This window comes from Temnothorax curvispinosus, unplaced genomic scaffold (assembly GCF_003070985.1).
Source record: "Temnothorax curvispinosus isolate PA1 unplaced genomic scaffold, ASM307098v1 QBEX01006782.1, whole genome shotgun sequence".
NCBI lineage: Eukaryota > Metazoa > Arthropoda > Insecta > Hymenoptera > Formicidae > Temnothorax > Temnothorax curvispinosus.
Window position 1 is genome coordinate 111,729 of NW_020216562.1, and position 20,203 is coordinate 131,931.

Below are 20,203 nucleotides of genomic sequence, written 5' to 3' on the forward strand. Positions count from 1 at the left end.
TATAACGTATAACGTATAACGTATAACGTATAACGTATAACGTATAAATATAATATAATATAACAATATAAATATAAAATTGATAAGAAAATGCCTGTGGAAGTTCTAACTTCTGCAAATTTTGAGATATTGGGCTAAATTTTTTTAAATAAATAAAGTATTATTGAAGAATGGTTGGTTTTGATTTTGATGAGAATTGGCGAAAGGGTTCATTTTTTAATAAAATTTTGAATTAAAAAAATTGTTTTTAAATGTAAATGGTCTAATTTTTTATAAATATTTTTTATAAATATTTTGTAACGTCCTAGGTGGCGTTTACTAATATATTGATCTCAATATATTAAACAATAATATATTGAGAAAATGCCGAATTTTTATTCAAATTAAGTTTTTATTTATTGTCTATTTTCTGTGAAGGTTAAATAAAAATAAAAAAAAGTGCAAATTAGAAACTTGCACATTGTTTCCTTGCCATTTTTCTTTTCGCTTATAAAGTTTCCTCTACGAGGAAGTCGGCCTATTATACGCTACTAATTTTGTTAATTCCTCATAGAGAAAGATTTATAAGCGAAAAAAAATGGGGAGAAAGCAATGTGCAAGTTTCTAAATTGTATACTTTTTGTTTTACGTTGAGAGAGTGTTTATGTTTATGTTATATTGTTTTATGTATTTCTACTTTACATGTAAGTAAATTAAAATGCCATAATTTTATTTATTGTATACTAATGTATACAATTAATGTATACAATTTATTGTATACTAATTTACTTTATACTAATGTAGAGATACAATGAATTACATACTGAAGTAGCGTAAAGCTACAGACTTTGATTGCGTTGTTAATATCAATAAAATGTAAATTGAGCATTTTATGACAGAGCTATTTGTACAGCAGTAAAGTTTTGCGTCCAACGAAGATATGATGGAAAATATAGTGAAAGAAAAAAATTGTAATAAATAATTTTTCTCAAAATTCTTCTCTAAAAATTTTAGCTTTCCATAGAATAAGACTGTATACAATGCAAGCTAACATAAATACAAAGTAAAAAATAATACAAATAGGAGAGCATAATTTTCTCTTAATGTAAAAATAAATATTTGCAATAATGTCATGCTTGTTATAAATCAATTTATATTTATTGTGCAATTATAAGCTAAAGTATAGTGACTAGTGACATATAAAATTAAGTGTTCTGAAAATTACATAAAATTATTTTACAGTTTATTTTAAAAACACATTTTATTAACATTTTTTTATAGTATATAAATTATAATTTGTTTTCGTATATTTGCTCTTTTCTCCCTTCTTTTCTTATTACTTTGAAATATTTTACAAAATTTTTAAAAGCTAAATATTATTGAGATAATTTAATTATGCATGTATATAATCTAGAATTTATGAAAAGATTAGCTAATCGATTTTCTTTTTTATAGTTCTTCTCATCTAGCGATAATAGATTTCACAGGGAGGCTCGAATTAGACCGAGTGTGTCCGGCAGTCTTATAAAAGGGAAGACACTGTTGACATGCGTGTCTAGCGTCCGAAAAAAATCCAGTGCGTCTGGATAGATCTTTCCTGTTAGTTAAGCCGATCATTGCCGCTGTAACAAGCCGGCTATTGACAGGTCCTCGCCTGCCATCATGCCACATGAATGTGAGTGTGTTCTGGATACGTAGGTATGGCCAAAAGGGATGGCCAGGACAAACCGCAGTTCGACTATCTTATGTGGTGGTGTTACTACGGGCGCCACATACTAATGGAGCATTACCTTAACACCCTCTATCTGAGCTCTCGTTTAGTTAGTTACTCCTCGGAGATGTGAAAGAAAGGACAGAAGAAAAAGAGGGAGAATCACCGTATCTTCCGATCCACCTCTCTTAGTCGTAACGACGAAGACGGGGGTGGGCCTTCTTGCCACTACTATTGTGCCTTCTCTCGGTCTTGCCTCCGTTTTACTCCTTTTTGATCGATCTCTCAAGAAATAGCGTCCCAACATAAATCGTTATCACAGTTCGACATCTTGTGTATTATAGAGATGTTGCATTATTTAATTGGATAAAAATAATTTTTATCACCACAGATATATAGAAAGAGCGTGACATATATAAATAAGATATACTTTTCAAAAAATATTATTAAAGTATTGTTTCTTGCAATATATTGTAGTTGGTAATAATTAACAATGTATATATAATAAACATTATTCCTACACTAAATCACTTTTTTCCTAATAAAATTTATAAATAATGATTAATATATAATACAACTTTTAATGTAAATTGTAAATTGTAAGCAAATGTATTTTACAATGCTTAAAAAATTTTATATTTTTGTAACTGCGTAGATAAGTTACAATGAGGTTTTAATAAATATACATATACTGAAATATTTCGAGAGAGAGAGAGAGAGAGAGAGAGGAAGAGAGGGTGTACATATTTTAATGACATAGTACATATTTCAAATAGATTTTTTTATAATAAAATAATTATATGTATATCTTTATTAAAAAATGTTACATTAAACAAAATAGTTTTACAAAATTTTTTTAAAAATATTTCCCGAGCATTACTAAAAATTTTTTAGATGCAATAATTACTACTGAAATATGTTTTTGTAAATTTATTGTACATTATAAGTCTAATAAGAAATGAGAATTGTTTTTATAATTTCTATTATTTCTTTTATCATACCTATATGTACCTATATCTATGCCACTACACATATACTTACATCGGGCGTCTTTAAATAAATCATTTAAAATAAAGGAGAAAAGATACGGAAAAAGTGTAACAAGATTTTTAATCCTTTTTTTTGTAAAAGCTGATAGTGTAAAAAAATGTTTTTAAAACTTTTCTAAATCACATAAAGTTATATGGGTTTCTTAAAACAAAAAACCATACAAATTTTTATAATAAGTCAGTTTCTTTCGATATTCTTTCGATATAAAAAAAAAATGAAGATTATGTTATATAACAATTAATTTGCACATTATTTTATATTTTATTTGGATACATTTTAACATAAAATATAACCTAAACGTTTATGTTTTAAATGTGTTCACAATTCGGGTGACAGACGTGTGCAATTTTTCGCTGCTAAATTGTATCAGCATATCGGATTGCGATAACTTCGAAATTCAGTTTGAAACAATATAAGAAACATAATACGCGACGACGATAACTGAAGATGTTGAAGATAGCGGCGACGGTGATGACGGACTGCATGAATTTTAATCGACATCTTATCTAGTACACGAGCGAAACTGGAGTGCCGCTGGATCGTGATCAAGTGGACTGCCATGGTGAGGACAATACATGCCAACCGACAGGCGACAATACACTATCAAACTCGTTGAGATGTATTGCTCTTTTGTTTTATACTACACCTGCCGCATACGTGATGATCGAGAGATGTTGCCAAGAATGTATAAACTCCATTCAGTACCTACGACGAAAACAAAAGATAAAATTAGTAATTCAGAGTTATTGTTCTTAACAATTTCGTAATATCTATTATACAGTAAAAATAGTATTTGCATATAAAATAGTATTTGATAGTATCTAATAGTATATATTTTCAAATATTATTTTTTATCGAAACATATAGTAGTTTTCATACATATATTTATATACCAAACATGATATTTTGTAACAACACTTTTTGTAAAAAATTATTACAGACAAATGAGATTTGCAAATAGTTTGTCATTTATATATTATATAATAAGTATAATTGTTTTCTTACACAATTATGAAACTGTTAACTTTACGTTAGTGCTTTTATCTATTAGTTATAATTATTATCGAGAAATAGTACATAAATTATACTTTATATTTATAATGGCTATTCACGGTCTCTCTCTCTCTCTCTCTCTCTCTCTCTCTCTCTCTCTCTCTCTTTGCAATTGTATTTTTATTGCAATTTATGTCACAGATTATTTATTAAAAATGGCAACACATATATATGGTAAATATATATTGTAAAAAGTAAGTATTTAGCACAAAATTTGACGATAAAAATAAATGATAAAAAATTAGTCTTAGATTTTTGTCTCTCTTTTTAAATCGTAGACGATACCAGTTATGGATTTTGTAAGCGATGTGACTGCCACTATATTAAACCCGTCTCAAGACTATCGTGCAACTTTAAGACCTCGCATACACTCGACGCTCCGACATTTCGACCCCTCTTCGAGAGATCACGTCAACCCCTATATAGTTATACGATTCAAGACTGCCAAGGGGTAAAACGGTACAGCATTTCCGATAGGATTTACTACCGCAGACATATTTCAGGTTCAATCTGAAGACTTCGGTTATCGGCGGACACGCGCGTTTTCTATGCGTCTCATGTTTGTCTTTGTCTGCCATTCTGTAATACTGTCATAGAATTTCATATATAAAATACGGGCAATATATCGGAGGAAAAAAATTAGATTAATTTTTTTTAGCATTATATAATTTTATTAAATCTATATAGACTTACATATATAGCTCTGTGATAACTAGGAAATTTCTAATTTTTGACACTTTGAAGAAAATACTTTGCAATTTCGAGATTGACAATGCTAGGTAAAAAGAGGTTATAAGTCTGAAAGGCTAATAATATATATAGTGTTTGTTCAATACTTGTGAAGAATATAATACACAGTCAAAGATTTTTGGGGTTAATCAGAGTGTTACATACATCAGTACATTTTTTAATTGTTTTCCTTTTGTGTCGATTTTATATTGCGATTCAAGAAAATATAATTGCGAGAAGCAAAATTATATTAAAGATATAGATATTGCAACATTATTTACACTATACAAACTCAAAAACATGCTATTAATAAAGAAATGGCCGTTTATATTAAACAAAAAATATTTAAAATTTATAATTAATAAATATAATATAATATTATATAATATATAAGTAATATATAACACTTAACGTAGCAGGACTCAATACATACTCAATGCACACTCAATATTGTATACCCTGGTAGAAATGTCATACATTTTTTTAGCAGTTACCTACTGGACAGATATATTAACTTCTGTCTAATAATTGAGAAGTAAAACTTTTTGGGATTCCAATCAAGATGTAACGCTTTTCCTTCAGTTACTGCGCACAAAAGATGCGAGAAATCTGGACTTATTTATTGAATAATAACAGGACAATAAATGAACAATTCAATTGATTAATATAAGCAAACCTATACTGATCAAGAAATGTACAGTTTTGCCCTAGTAATTATATTTGCCATAGTAGTTTTATTGCTAAATGTAAAATTTTGAGGTTAATGAGTGTCATATATAATGCAGGAAATCTTTCATGCGTAATATATATTATACTAAAAGCATAATATAGTGCGTATAAAAAGTACCGAGACGGCAGTATATTTCAAAAGGATGGAGTTTTCTGAAAAAATGTTATATACAAAAGTTGTAGGGTTTAAAAAGATCTATTTACTGATCTTATTAGTGTGATCTTGGGTCTCGTCGCCAAGGTCAGAACAAGGTCACCTTGAATTTTTTAAATAGGATTCCCTATTTTTTATAGCATATTCTTGTAGCCCTTGTCGAGACTTTTTCAAAACACTATAATATACCCAGTAAGCAAGGAACATTAAATTAACGTTTAGAAATATAAACTTTATGTGTATTTTTTAAACGTTTTTTAATAATATTACACACATATTTGAAAAATATTATTTCGTAAAATAATTTTTCTGAATGTTGTTAAAATATTTTTAAAACGTTACAAAAAATATTTTTCAAATGTTACTCTGACATTTATTTGAGATCAATGCAACAGTTCAAAATTCCCTGTAATTTGGACTTGGTAATAACGTTGGTAGTATATTAATTTTCTGTTGTTAGAATGTTATTGTTTTATATTGTGCGCAACGCTCATCGCGACAGCCATGATGCGTACATTATCCTACGTACGATGTACGATGCGTGAGTGCGTATATACACGCATGTGGATCGAGCAATGCGGAGTGCTCTTTAATTACAGTATATTTATATATAAGTAACTATTATACTCTAAAAGTTGTATATTAATAATAAGATAAGTCGTTTTATTTTCGACCCAACTGGCCAATTAAAACAATATTGCACGACGTTTCGACCGAATTCCGGTCCTTATCAAGTGCTATTAATTTAAGTTACACCGATCCGCATAACAAATTGCATCGTTGACGTGGTGTCCTGACAACGTCAAGACAAACGCAAAACTAAACAAAAGAGAAAATAATACATTTAACAATAGAAAAACTATACAAAATCGTTACAATATCACGCTGGTCAAAAACAATAAAATTAATTAACACTGTAAAAATTAGTTAAAAGCTTACAATTCTTATGCGTTCCAAAACAAACGGTGAAATCAAAACGTCACCAGCCATAGGCACAACGTCCGAACAGTAAAACAGTCAAAGTCGAAATGAAGTTGTCAAACGTAATCCGCGGATAGCAAACGGCGCTCTGATGGAAAAACGAGCAGAACCGAATATACAGGGCCGACTAAGTGATACCTATGACCCGGTTATAAATAGATGGCAGGCTCTCAGTATCGTTTTGTAAATTGACTGTGCAATCATGTTTTTTAATGAAAAACATTTCCGATATTTCTCTTTTTTTAAAATGTTTTTCTTTGTATAAAATTTTCGGATGTTGCCACTTGAAATCATGATTGTGTGTAAGGCGATGTTTGCTCACAACAGAATGATTATCTACATTTTTCCTAATATCACATCGATGTTCTTTGATGCGTGTTTCTAAATGCCTTTTTGTCTGGCCAATATATACCGCATCACAATTTGCACAATCAATCTTATAAACTAACTCAGTCTGACTGAGACTCGGCAACGCGTCCTTACCCTTCCTAATGACACAATCCAATCTCTTCGGGATGGTGTGAAGAACTCTAAAGTTCATGTCTCGCATTGTACGGCTAACATTCTCGCTAAGGCCCTTTATGTAAGGTACAGTAATGCACCTTCGAGGATCTTGGGCCACTTCGCTACTGACAGGATCATTGTTGTTACGATTTCGCAATTCGCCAAGTCGGACATTGACATATTTATCAACAATTTTCTTCGGGTAACAATTATTAATAAGAATCTTTTTTATTTCACTAATATTAGAATTGTGAAACCGCGCGTCGGACAAAAGAATCGCCCGATCAACCAAATTCCTTACGATGTTAATTTTGTATTTCATAGGATGGTTTGAAAAATAATTTATGTACCGGCCCGAGAAAGTTGGTTTACGGAACCAATTCGTAAGCAATGAGCCTCCCTCGCGGATGACCGTGGTATCAAGGAAACTCAATTTACCATTGCTTTCCATTTCGTAAGTGAATTTTAATCTATCGTGGTAATTGTTGAAACTGTCTAATAATTCACCAATACCCGACTCGGGAACAACCGCGAAAATATCATCCACATATCGTTTGAAAAAGGATATCCTGAAACTAAGCCGCTGTATACAATGTTTCTCTAAATCCTCCATGACCATGTCAGCCAGGATAGGGGAGAGGGGAGACCCCATCGGGCTTCCGAAGATCTGTTCATAAAATTGGCCGTTGAACATAAAACTAGTCGAACTAAGGATCAAGTCTACAGCACTCAAGAATTGTGGAAGGCTGAGATCAGTTTTTGTAGTAATGTAATTCCATCTCTCTTCAATCGCTTTCAAAACAAGATCTTTAGGTATGTTAGTGAAAAGAGAAGTGACATCTAACGAAATTAAAACGTCACCGTCTCCCACTGTCACTCCTCTAATCAATTCTACAAAGGACCAACCATCCTTAACATACGATTCAGGTTTCGGAACAGATTTTTCTAAACAGATTTTTTTTTTTTTTAATTGGCCAGTTGGGTCGAAAATAAAACGACTTATTTTGAATTATTTGCTGGCGACGGAAGTTGTTTTGTTTAATAATAAGAATTCAATTAACCATACGTGCTATGAATAGTAGCTGATATATGATGATCTATAACTTATAATTTAGGTTAACTACAAATAACGTTCTTTGAGTATCGGTAGAAGCTATATAGTAGAATTATTTGCTATTTTCTTGCAATTTACTGCCGATTATTTTCAGCTGTTTGAGCGCGTCGAGATCATGAGCAGACGCACGCTTGTCGCGACAGCGAATCGGAAGCAGTAATAGTTCTGGAGACTGTAGTCGCATTATCTTACATATACGTATGATGCGTGAGTATGTCATATATACGTACGTTTGTGCTTGTGCTGTCGAGCACTTTTAATTGTATACAACATTTTTAAGTAATTATTATATTCTAAAACTTGCATATTAATGATAAAAACTCAATTATTTATATGTGCTGTAAATAGGTAGCTGGTGATTTAAGATATACGTAATTTATGTTCTTAAGATTAAATAAATAGGTATGAATTTTTCAGTACAAAAAAATAGAAAACAAAAACAAAAGTCTATAAATAAATCTTGAATGATTTGTGATTACACAGTAAAAATAATTGTGTGTACATAGCGGTCCATATGTTAAAATTTTCTTATCACCAAAATTTGATTATTATTTTAATGTAAAATTAACATACAACAGCTATGCTATTTTTTTCTTAACATTTTCATGTGTTACATTTATGTCAACGTGATAATTTAACACTTTATATATGTCATTTAGAAATTAAATATTATTTTGAGTTTTTTTAATACAATTACTTTAAAAAATCAACACATCTTAAAGTAATTTTAACACATAAATAAAAGTTAAACGTAAATTTTCAAATAATCGTAAACTTTGACACACAAAATATTTAAATTTACTAAAATTTAATGTTTCTATTACACATAATTTAAGTAAAATCTATAAAATAATTTATATCATGTGTTAATATAACTTGAAAAATAAAATCAAAAGAATATAAATGTAAAGTATATTGTCTATAACATTTCTAATTTGTCAACAAGTAACACACGGTGAATGAGTCATTTTAACTTAAAATTTAGAGTAAACTTTCTGGAACATGTAAAAATTGTTAAAATTACATTTTATTTTTTACTGTGTATACATGATATTTTTTTATTATCTTATGTATTTTAAATATGTTTTTATAAATATAATTAAAAATTACTTTGTATAAAATATAATATAAATAAGATATGTAATACGTACGCATATCATTTATATATAATTTATAATACATATATATAATAAATATTATAGGTATTATGTATAATAAAATATAATAATTAAATAAATAATTATTATATCAAATTATTGTATTTAATAGTTAAATATAATTAAGAGATAATACTAAATACAAAATTATACTTTTGTGATGTCAAAATAAACACAAAAAATATCATTTTAAAATGTTTTTTTTTTTTACTTATTTAAACAATATAAATATTTAATACAATTGAAACTTATATTTATTTCGGATTTAGCGATTTACTGAGATATATCCACAACAATTCTTCAAGCATTTATTCTTCTGGAAGGTCATCAAAGTACTTAAGTAATGCACTGTGGGGAGTAAAGTCCCACTGGCATTAAGTAAAATAGAAAACATTCGAAGACAAATGATAATCAACAAAATTCTTTGGAAAGGAATAGGATCTGCTGATTAATTGTATAGTTTAATTACTAAAGATGTGGTATTAGACATTGTAAGTTTAGAAAGTACCTATAATAAATAATTAATAGTGTTTCAATATTCTTTTTTCGGCTCTTTAAACAAATTTCTTATAAAACCATTAATGTAAAAGAAAAAATAACCCGTGATTTTGTAAGAACAAATAATATAATTATAATTTACATATAATTTTAGATACTTATGCATTGTAAAGACCACTGTTACGAATAAAATCCTACTATATATAGAAAACTTATTAATTAATTATAAAATTATTAAAAAAGATGAAATCTTATGTTGTATATATAAGTGAAGCATCATGATTAAAATTATTGTCTAATAAGTTTTTTAATTTTAATAAATTTTTATAACAGAATTTTTTATGGTATCAAAAATTACCTGACTAAAAACATTGTAAGAATTAAAATAAGTTTTATTGATATTATAACTAACATATTTAAATTACTTGAATACGTCATTTTCTCTATTTTTTAATATATGTATTATAAAAAAATATAAAATTTGTATATTACAAATAAATTAGCCCTATATAGAAAATTATTTAAAGGTACATAACAACAAATATATAAATATATATGTATACTAATAGGTTGAACCTTTTAATTTATTTTTAAAATAATATATTAATTTGTTTTTTAAATTATATATTAATTCCTAGTTAAACTTTAATATTGTAGAATGATGTCAGTAAGTGATAGAGATTTTATCGTGTATAACTACATATAATTATAAAAATTATACTGTCTTATTTATTATAATAATTTTATAATTTCAAACGCAATCTTTTTTGTAAAAAATATGCATTTTTTTCGCCATATTAGTTTACAATAACTTATACAGCTCGGATTACTTTGACCTTGACATATGTTGTCAAGGACATAATACTGAGTAACTTTTCCTTATAACTTAATCGGCGGTCGCTTTTTATTAAAAAGTTATTAACAAAAAAAAGTTTGGCGACCTCACCGATTTCAATGACTTTGATATATGTTGTCAAGGTCATGACCCCGAGTGACCTTCAGAAGGTTTTAGCCGTTGCTCGTTATTCGTTAAAAAGTTATTAACAAAAAAAGTTTGGAAAATACGTAGGTTAGATGACGCGCTTTACAAGTATTTAACTGTTTAAAGCGTGTCACTAATCTACATAGGTTAGATGACACGCTTTAACAGTATTTAATTGTTTAAAGCGCGTCAACTTACCCATGCGTAAACTATTTCGGAGCTACCGCATCTCCCCCGAAAGCAGGGGGGGGGTGTGGGTGAACCTCGGTTCGCGTGAAAGTATATGCGTGAACTATTTCGGGGCTGCCGCACCTCCCCCGAAAGCGAGGGGGTGTGGTTGAACCTCGGTTCGCGTGAAAAGTGTATGTGTGAACTATTTCGGAGCTACCGCACCTCCCCCGAAAGCAGTGGGGGGTGTGGGTGAACCTCGGTTTGCGTGAAAAGTGTATGCGTGAACTATTTCGACATATATATTAGTCATTTATGCCTTTCAATACTCAAAATAACTGCTACATTTTTCAAACTTTATTTGTTAATAACTTTTTAATAAAAAGCGACCCCCGACTAAAACCTTTTGAAGGTCACTCAGGAGGGTGACCTTGACAACATATGTCAAGGTCAAAGCCATCGGAGGTGGGTCCCCTAAACAGGATGTTTACCAAAAATTAATAAGGCTTTTTAAGTACAAAAAAGATTCTTAATTCAGAAATCTCGTTTTATAATTTCTTCACTATTACAAAAATATTTTTATTATTTTTTTCTATATCTATTTTATATTATAAGATAAAATTAAGAGCTTTATTAAATTAGTGTAAATTATAGTGCTATTATTATTGTGTTTAAAGTTTGAGATGCGAGAGGAGTCAGAGGCGTGAAGTAAAACGCGTGAAACGCGTCTCGTATGTTGTATGACATGATTGAAGGCATGCATGATTAATACATAGTAACGTACGTGATTGACACGTTAGCAACGACGTTTACAAAATAAAATAAATCAATAATTAATAAAAGACTGGGATTTGGTATTGATTTTCTGACTCTTGAAGAAGAATTCATACAAGTAAGAAGGAGTGCGATCTCTGTTCCCTGCTTTGAAAATTCGGTTCTTCTCAATATTTCTATGAGACCTGATTGACTTTCGATTACGTTATATCATTCTGAGGATTTCCTATTAAATTGGTGAGTGAATCGGGAGTGTCATACAGTACCCGTCATACCCGTCCGTGGCAAGGATGGTCGGACGGCTAATTACAAGCACGCGTAGGTGAATAAATACATTGGGCGTTTTACGCACATTACGTATATCCATTTACGCTCTCACCTTGTCACTCTAAGGAGCCATCACACCGAGACGCAGGTTCCTTACAGTTCCTGGGAGGCATTCAACTTTTCCCTTTATTATAACGATTTGTTTCCTAACAACGCACCCCTTGGTTTAAGGTACATTACGTCTGAATCATTAGTAATCGTTGCGCCACATCATGTGAAACATTTGTTATTTTGAACGAGTTTTATTCTGAAGTACGATGACGCCGAAGAACTAAAATTATAAAATCGTAACTCTTTCCTATCTTAAATTATCAAGTCATTTAATTCTATGTGATTCTAGTATTCACAATACATGAAATAATTATTAAATTAATTGTGTTTCAAATTTATTTGAATTTATGCCTTTAATTGATATTGCTATTTTCTTAGTTAATTCATTTACTATCTAAATATTTTATTTATTTTCTATTATATTTATATTAAACTTTTATATTAACTTATGTCATTAATTTTGACTATGTTTATGTATCTTAAAATTGACTTGAATTAATTGTAGAATATTACTTAATGTATTTTTATGATAATATATGTATTAATGCTGATCGATGTTAACTGAAAATGGTGAATTTTGTCTCCGTATCTTTCTCGTAGTAATCTACTACATTGAAGTGGCTTCTGAAAAGATCCCGCTTAAACATATTGTAATATGAATAAATAAATAAATATTATATATATATATATATATATGTATATATTCTAAAAGATAATGTATGTATTTATGTTCTAAAGTACAAAAAGATGTCAATAAAAGAAAAAAAATAATTTTATGATTAGATTACGACTATAACAAAAATAACAATATTGTTTTATCAGAAATTAACAATTCTGACTGAAGTAATGACAATTATGAAAATATATAATAAAAATTATATGAAAATATATAATAAAATTGCACAAAAACAATTTAAACAAAAATATTTACATTAAATATATAAATAACATTTTATTCAACTCAAAGTTATGAATCATTACTTTTATAAAGATATAGCAGAATTAAACAATCTATACCTTCTAAATCTTATAGAGTAGTTTCGCTACTAATTAGAGTGTTTATGATAGTCACTCCAAAAGAGAGAGTTGTCACTCTAATTTTAGTAAATACGGGCACTTATATAAAGTATTAGGTGGGAGTGAATAATTTTTTACTCAAATTTTGGAACGGAGTAATACTCTGCCGGAGTGATACAATTTTACTCTAAAGCTACAGTGAATCATGATTCACTAAAGATCGACTGATAAATGACTTCAACAGAGTAAAATTTTCCATTCAAAATTGTAGAGTAACATAATTCACTCCTATAGACATTGATCTAACTACACTCGAAAAGAATACTTTTTCACTCAAATGAAGTACGATCTCATTCCAACTTATAGAAAGGTAACATGCCAATAATAATTTTTGTTGTGGTTGCATGGAGATTTTAAGATTATTTGGGTAGGACACTGTAATTTAATTTCGTGGCCAGCTTGTTCATCTGACATAACATCGAATGATTTTTTGGGGGAAATACTGAAAACATTATGTATACCAAGAAAAGCTGATCATATCAGAAAGTATGAAGCAACGAATCATTGCAGCATATGCTACAATCAGTTCAGAAGTGATAAGAAGTGTATGTACATTATATAGGAATTTAATGTTACCTACATTTTTTTAGATATGTTTTTTTATCCTTGGTAGAATAGCGGATTCATGATTTTAACAATTTATTATTTTTTATACAAGATCAAAGTACAAGGTCATTCGATATTAAATAAAGAAGTAAAATAGTGATTTTTACGTCATAATTATATAAGAGGTGTGTGAAATAATGTCCGTTTATATTGCAACATTGTAATAGATTGCAATAATACATACGTAAAAATTAATATATGAGTATCAAATTAATGTCCCATATGAAAAGAAATGCAATATATTGACGTTCAGGGCGGAGCGAAACAGGAGGGGTGAAAAGAAAGGGCGCGATAGCAGAAAAGTAAGTGGCTAAGGAAGAGAGATTGAGAATCGGCTGGTAAATTAGACGACGATTGTCCGTTCTCTCAAGGACCAAGAAAGGCTGCTAATCAGGAGTTTGCACTCGCCCCTCCTCCTCGAAACGAAATTCCGTTCTTCCAGAAACGAGCGGGATTTTACTCTCTCTCTCTCTCTTCCTGTAATCTCCTCTCTGTCTCACATTCAGGATCTCTTTTACTCGTGAAAATCCGTGAAAGTCAGAACTGGCGCTAACTCGAGTCCACTAACGGGCAATCAGATCTCTGTTGGGACAACAAACTGTTCCATCGCTCGGCCCCCTGCGAGCGGATGCCGACGCTTGTACGGCTTATTTATCGAAGAAGTTTCCGGGGGTTAAACAGCACTAAATCCTTCGTCCCTTACCATCCGCCTCCACTACGTCCCATGAGAAAAGGACACTGTGACTTAATTGCCAAAGCTGGATACCATACTCTATAGATTGAGTAACGATGATTTGTGAAGTTGCTGACCTGCTGGGGATAGAGATGAACTGAATGACAAATTTATTCAACGAATTTTCAACTCCACGTGAAAAAGATGCACCATAAGATTTATTATAAATGCTTTAATTCAGGTGGATATTCGAGATATGCCTATTGTACCTATTTGTAGATTGGTTATTCGAAAAAAAAAACGTATTTTTTATTCAAATTTATTTTTATTTAATAGTGATACACATTTTATATATGTATATAAATTATTAGTACTAAGTTTGTGTCCATAATTCCATAAAAAGTTGATTTGCTATCATAAAAGTTATTTTGTGTTTATATAAGAAGATTTATATAATAATTTAAACAAAAGTTTTAAATTATTTCTTTTAATGCTTTTAATAACATAGTTTTATTGTTTTAATAGAATAATATATCTATTTTATTACAGTATTGTAAGATGTTCTCTATGGCAAATGTGCAATAGAATGTAATTTTCGGTAGTCGTTTATGAGATATTATCTTTTATATTGCTTTTAAGTATGAAAGCGGAGAAACAAAATATCTTTGGCGCTTGTTGTGATTATCTTATTATAATTAAGTACGTATGAAGTAGGAGTTGACCCAAAGATTGTGAATCGCAAGGGGTAGAAAAGGAAGAATACCAGTTTGCATAATAACAATAATATATTTACGTTATATATACATATGTATCTGTGTTTGTGTTTAATATGGCCTAAACCAGGACCGGCCTCCTCGACGTTCAGTCTGCGTGGCTGCATCTACCTGACTTCTTTGGACTAACCCTCGGGCTGGTCTGCGTCGTACCCGTTCGGTGTAGCTTCTGGGGCTCGTGGGAGTGCGTAGTCTTCCATATCAGTCTGGTGATGGAATGGAGACACCAGCGGTGGAATGTTGAATGGGAAGTTCTCCTTCCATTCGGTGATGTCAATGACGAGATCAGCCCCGGGAGTGGCCGATCAATCTAGCCTCGGTGACGGCAAGGCGTCAGGCACGGGACGACTAGCGTCAGGACTCCAGGAGTTGGACGGCTAGCGCCAGACTTTGGCGACGGTGAGACGTCAGGTACGGGGCAACTAGCGTCTGGAGTTGGGTGGCCAACGCCAAACTTCTGCGACGGCAAGCGTCGGATCCGAGGCGGGTAAGTGTCGAATCCGTAGAACGGCTAAGCGTCAGGCGGAGGTACTCTTATACTTACGGAAGAGATCCCTTCGGTTACGAAACCAAATCTGTTTTTATCTCGCAGAGAGGTCTGCTTATATACGCGGCTGGATGTTTTCTAAATGTGAGAAAGCTCTTCTCACCATGCACTATCTAGCGGCGTTGTTGCAAACTATAGTCAGTAGTATAGGAACTCCGCCGAGGCACATGCGCGAATGCGTTTTGTGGGTGGCGTAGCTTGCCATATCTCCTATAAAATAAAAATAAAATGAAGAAGTGCTTATTATTCTTGAAAAACCATCTAAACAGTTGCAAAATTATTGATAAGAAAGATACATGTTTCTTACAACGGTAGATTGTTGTGACTGTTGATAGTGACATTGTAGAAGTGTTGTTAAAAATGCTACAGCTTCACAAATGTCGCACAAATGCAGCAGTGGTATTATCATCACAGAAGCTATAAACATACAACATATCTGCATATTTGATATTTGTGAAGATGCGTTCATATGAACATTTTTGCTTAAAATGACCGATATTATCATTTCCTAGAGTAGTGACCTTTTCTCCTGCGACACCCTGTATATGCAAAGCTGTGCATATAAGGGTTAAGTCTACTACCGTGCATATATTTTTACCATAAGACTTCAAATAAAAAATAGGATCTTTCTTGTAGATTTCGAAAAAATATATTGTTGATTCAAAATTTCTGAGCCACATTATGTTTACAAACATAAAAAATATTTTTTATACAAATGATATGTTGGGGGATACATTTCCGATGTGAATATCATGTCGTAGAAATTTTACAGGCGACTAATTTCTTAAATAAAACTTAATTTTTTCTTTGAGATAAAAGTTGAAATAAAAGATCCCCGTCAGAGAGAGACGTTTTCAAAACATCCCCAAAAATTGTCTTTTGCATAAGCCGTTCCGGAGTATGAAGCTTCAAAGTTTACAAAGTCATTGGTTCTACATGTATGGTTTGTGCAACAGGCTTTAATGGTTATTGTAAACTCATACCACTGTCTAGGTATCCTATTTTTAGCGCTACCTAGGAACAATGGTGTGGACGTAGTAGTTTTCTGTTTTGTTTGGAGTGCTTGATTAGCGTGAATCTCCTTGCCTCTCACGAGGTGCTTGATTAGCGTTCTCTCAACAGCTACCGCAGAAACTGTTTAAAGTTATCCCCGTTGGCTCGAATGCATAACCTGATTCTCTTTGCAAAATGTGTAAATGTTTTAAGTAAGACAGCCTTTGGTATCGCTCTACAAGCCATTCGAATCCGTTCAATCGATCATATCTTTCCTTGTCGTCGATTTCTGCTCAAACACGATATTTTTCACGTATCCCCATAAGTAAAAATCAAGAGAAATCAAATCTGGTGACCATACAGGTCATGCAATTGGACCACCTCGTCCGATCCACCTGCCGTTGAACTCTTGATCCAGAAAATTTCTTACGATTCGTGTATAATGTAGTGGCGCACCATCCAGTTGAATTCACATTCTTCCTTGTCTTTATATCGATTTCTTCGAGTAAAACAGGTAAGTAATCCCTTAGTAATTCCAGAAAGTTATGTTTGTTCACATTTTCATAAAAAAAAATGTAGACCAATTAGATAACCATTAATGATTCCACACCAAACCATTATACTCCAACGGTGTTGATTGCCTACTTGTCTATACCAATAAGGATTGACATCTGATCCAGTAATGACAATAATGTCTGTTCAATTCTTCGGTATTTTAAAGTCAATTCATCAGATAATAGAACGTATTTGAAAAAATCTGCATCATGTGCAATCATCCGTTCAACCCATTTACAAAACAGTAGGGGAGACCAGGGCTATATAGTTGTCACATTTTTCAAATACTGATTTTAAAAACAATGTTAGCAATATTTTATAATATTGTATATTATTTTATAATGTAGCTACATCTTTTAGGTGTAAGAAAAAAAATATTGGACTTGTATATATTTATACACAAAAAAGTTATTTAATTTTAAGTAAAAACTGCGCAAATGTGACAACTTACCCCATACCCAGGGTTGGTTGTCACATGACTTTGGAGTGATTGTCATGTATCTTTCATGTAGAGGAAACATACGACAAATATTTTCTGTTTTAATATTTTATTTAAGTTAGTGCCAGTTTTTGGTAAATTTAACTTAATAATATATTGCAGCGTGAATTAAACGAAAAATTAATAATTTTTATAAACTTCGTAATAAAATTCTCATAAACTTAGAGTAAATGAAAGAATAAAAGCAACAACGTAGAACTACGTCAACTGTCACTATTTCATGTTAAAGTATTCAGTGAAGAAAACTAGACGTAGGGCTACGTCAACTGTCACTATCATTCATCCAAAGACAGTTGACGTAGCCCTACGTCTAGTTTCCTTCGCTATACTTATACTTTAACATGAAATAGTGACAGTTGACGTAGTTCTACGTTGTTGCTTGCGGCACAGTTGCAGTATGTGCCCGTTTCTTTTTTAACTTCTAAATTTTTCTCTATAAGAAATTTCTCAAATTATTAGCATATAATAAATTGACTTCCTTCTAGGAAACTTTATAAGCTAAATAAAATGATGTGGAAGCAATATGCAAGTTTTTATTTTGAAAATTTGTGTTTGTTTTCTTTAATTTAAAAATTTTTGAGAAGTAAAACATACTAAATGTTTTTTTACTATATTTTCTTTTACTATATTTCCATATTTTTTTTTAACGTGGGAGAAATTCTTTTTTTATTTTAGGTGGGGGAAATCTTCAAAAGACTACCCGCCCCGGTCGGGTCCGGGACGGGATTGTGCCGGATTCTACGGGCGCGTATCACACCGGGTTAAACTCCGGCGATAGACGGCGACGGCCGCAGTCTACCGGCTAAAACCCCCACCAGTCCCTAAGCGCTTTACCTAACGGCGCAGGGGGAGGGGCCCAGGAAACGCAATGATCACATCCGTGACCCCCTTACGCTGGCCCTTCCCTTATGGAAAAATACACTCAACCCATAGAAAAACCCTTGTTGGGTGTGATTTCGGACCGCCAATAGGCGTTAACAATAGGTTTAACCTATTGGCGGTCCGAAATCACATCCAACTTTAAGGATTTTTCTATGGGCTCAGTGTATTTTTCTATAAGGGTTGTCATCGGGCTCCCTTCTGGGGACCGAAGTCCCCGTCTTAAAGACAAATCTAGTTTTGGCGGATTAGAGGGGACTAACCCTGACCCACCACCCCCCTTTGGAAGAGCTGCTGACCTCTTTAGGGGCGGCCCGTAGGCTCCCCGTCAGGATCAGCGGTGACGAGTGGCAGACCCAAACCACCCGCCACCACCCCCAGGCGGTAGGAGGGGGGGCGGCTCACGAGAACCCGCGACGAGTCATCGGGAAGCGCCGGGGGCCCTTCCAGAACTTGCCATACGGAACTCGCCTTCCGGGACACCCCGGCAACCAGTCCGACCCGCCGCTGGGAGCGGACACATCCTCCCCTTACCGCGCCCTCCATGGGGAATCAGCCCGAGCCCCATCCCCGTCCCGCATCCTCCGCCGATCTGCTCGGCACGAATAGGAATGGCAGAGGGGGGCTTACGTCCACCCCCGTGCCATTCCCTCCTCCCGTCTTTGAACACATCCCTCATAGCCTAGTTGGAGATGCCAGGGGACCCTCTGTATTTTGAGGAGTCCGCTGTTGTCCTTATCCCTTGTAACGTTTAAAACGTTTGACCGTGAAGTGTCTCCCCGGTCTATTCGTCCTCGTCTGAGAACGGAGGAGAGAAAGCCTCCTCCCTCCTTATTCTTTTGTCCGCCTTTTTTTGCAGCATTACCTTGCCGCAAAAGGAGACGAACGCTTCCCATCTCCGTATCTTTTCCGCTCCCGTTCCGGCCGTCCTCTCTATGACGGCCGGGAGGGAAAGGTCCTCCCCGATCTCTGTCTGGAGGACACGGCGCTCGTCTGCCCACGCTGGACAGAACTCCAGCGTGTGCTGCGCCGTGTCCGCCTCCTCCGGACAATAGTGGCAGCGCTCAGTGCGCTTTTTCTCTATACGGTGCAGGTAGTGGCCAAAACACCCATGACCCGTTATGACCTGCACCGCATGGAAGGCTAGGCGTCTCCGTTTCACGCCTTCCACCCACTCCTCGAATACGGGTTAAACAGCCTTGACGATTTTTCTCCCCCATTTGTGTCGCGGGTCTTCCACCTACTCTTTCCAGCGTTTGAGAAGGTCGTCTTCCCTTGTAGCTCAATAGCCCTTCTAATGTCCGGCGGGACAAACCCCAACCTTTCTCTGGCTTGGCACATCTCCTCATACGTGTCGGCGTAATATCTCGCCAGGAGGTGTGCCGGTGGGATTCTTGGCAGAACCGTCGCCCCCATGTGGGCAACGGTCCTATAAGACCTGGAGGCTGGTACAGCGATTATCCGCTGCACGGCCTCTATCTTCCCTCGGTGGCAGATCTACCCACTTTCTGCCACCATATCGGTGCTGCATATAGCAGCACCGAATGGACCGTTGCCGTATAGAGGCAACGCACGCGCCCGCTAGCCCTGCCCAAATTGGGCAATATTCTGGACAGGCAATTTGCTACCTGCCCAGCCTT

The 20,203-nt window shown here is 33.4% G+C and overlaps 1 protein-coding gene across 1 annotated transcript; it reads right to left on the reverse strand.

Annotated features, from left to right (window-relative positions):
* Positions 1-3,343: 3,343 nt before the first annotated feature.
* Positions 3,344-19,979, reverse strand: LOC112456404. The gene is made up of 4 exons (XM_025018904.1): positions 19,808-19,979; positions 7,192-7,781; positions 6,799-7,086; positions 3,344-3,445 (listed from the first exon to the last, which is right to left on the reverse strand). Exons 1-4 carry the CDS (start codon positions 19,977-19,979, stop codon positions 3,344-3,346), a joined length of 1,152 nt encoding a protein of 383 aa, XP_024874672.1.
* Positions 19,980-20,203: the final 224 nt, after the last annotated feature.

Excerpts from the sequence above, each read along its gene's own strand:
- LOC112456404 (XM_025018904.1), bottom strand. The coding sequence starts at position 19,979 with ATGGGGGCGACGGTTCTGCCAAGAATCCCACCGGCACACCTCCTGGCG. Across the intron at positions 7,782-19,807 it reads CTTCTCAAACGCTGGAAAGA|AATTGATTAGAGGAGTGACA; the intron begins GTAGGTGGAAGA and ends GGTCCTTTGTAG. Across the intron at positions 7,087-7,191 it reads TGAAATACAAAATTAACATC|AAAATTGTTGATAAATATGT; the intron begins GTAAGGAATTTG and ends TGTTACCCGAAG.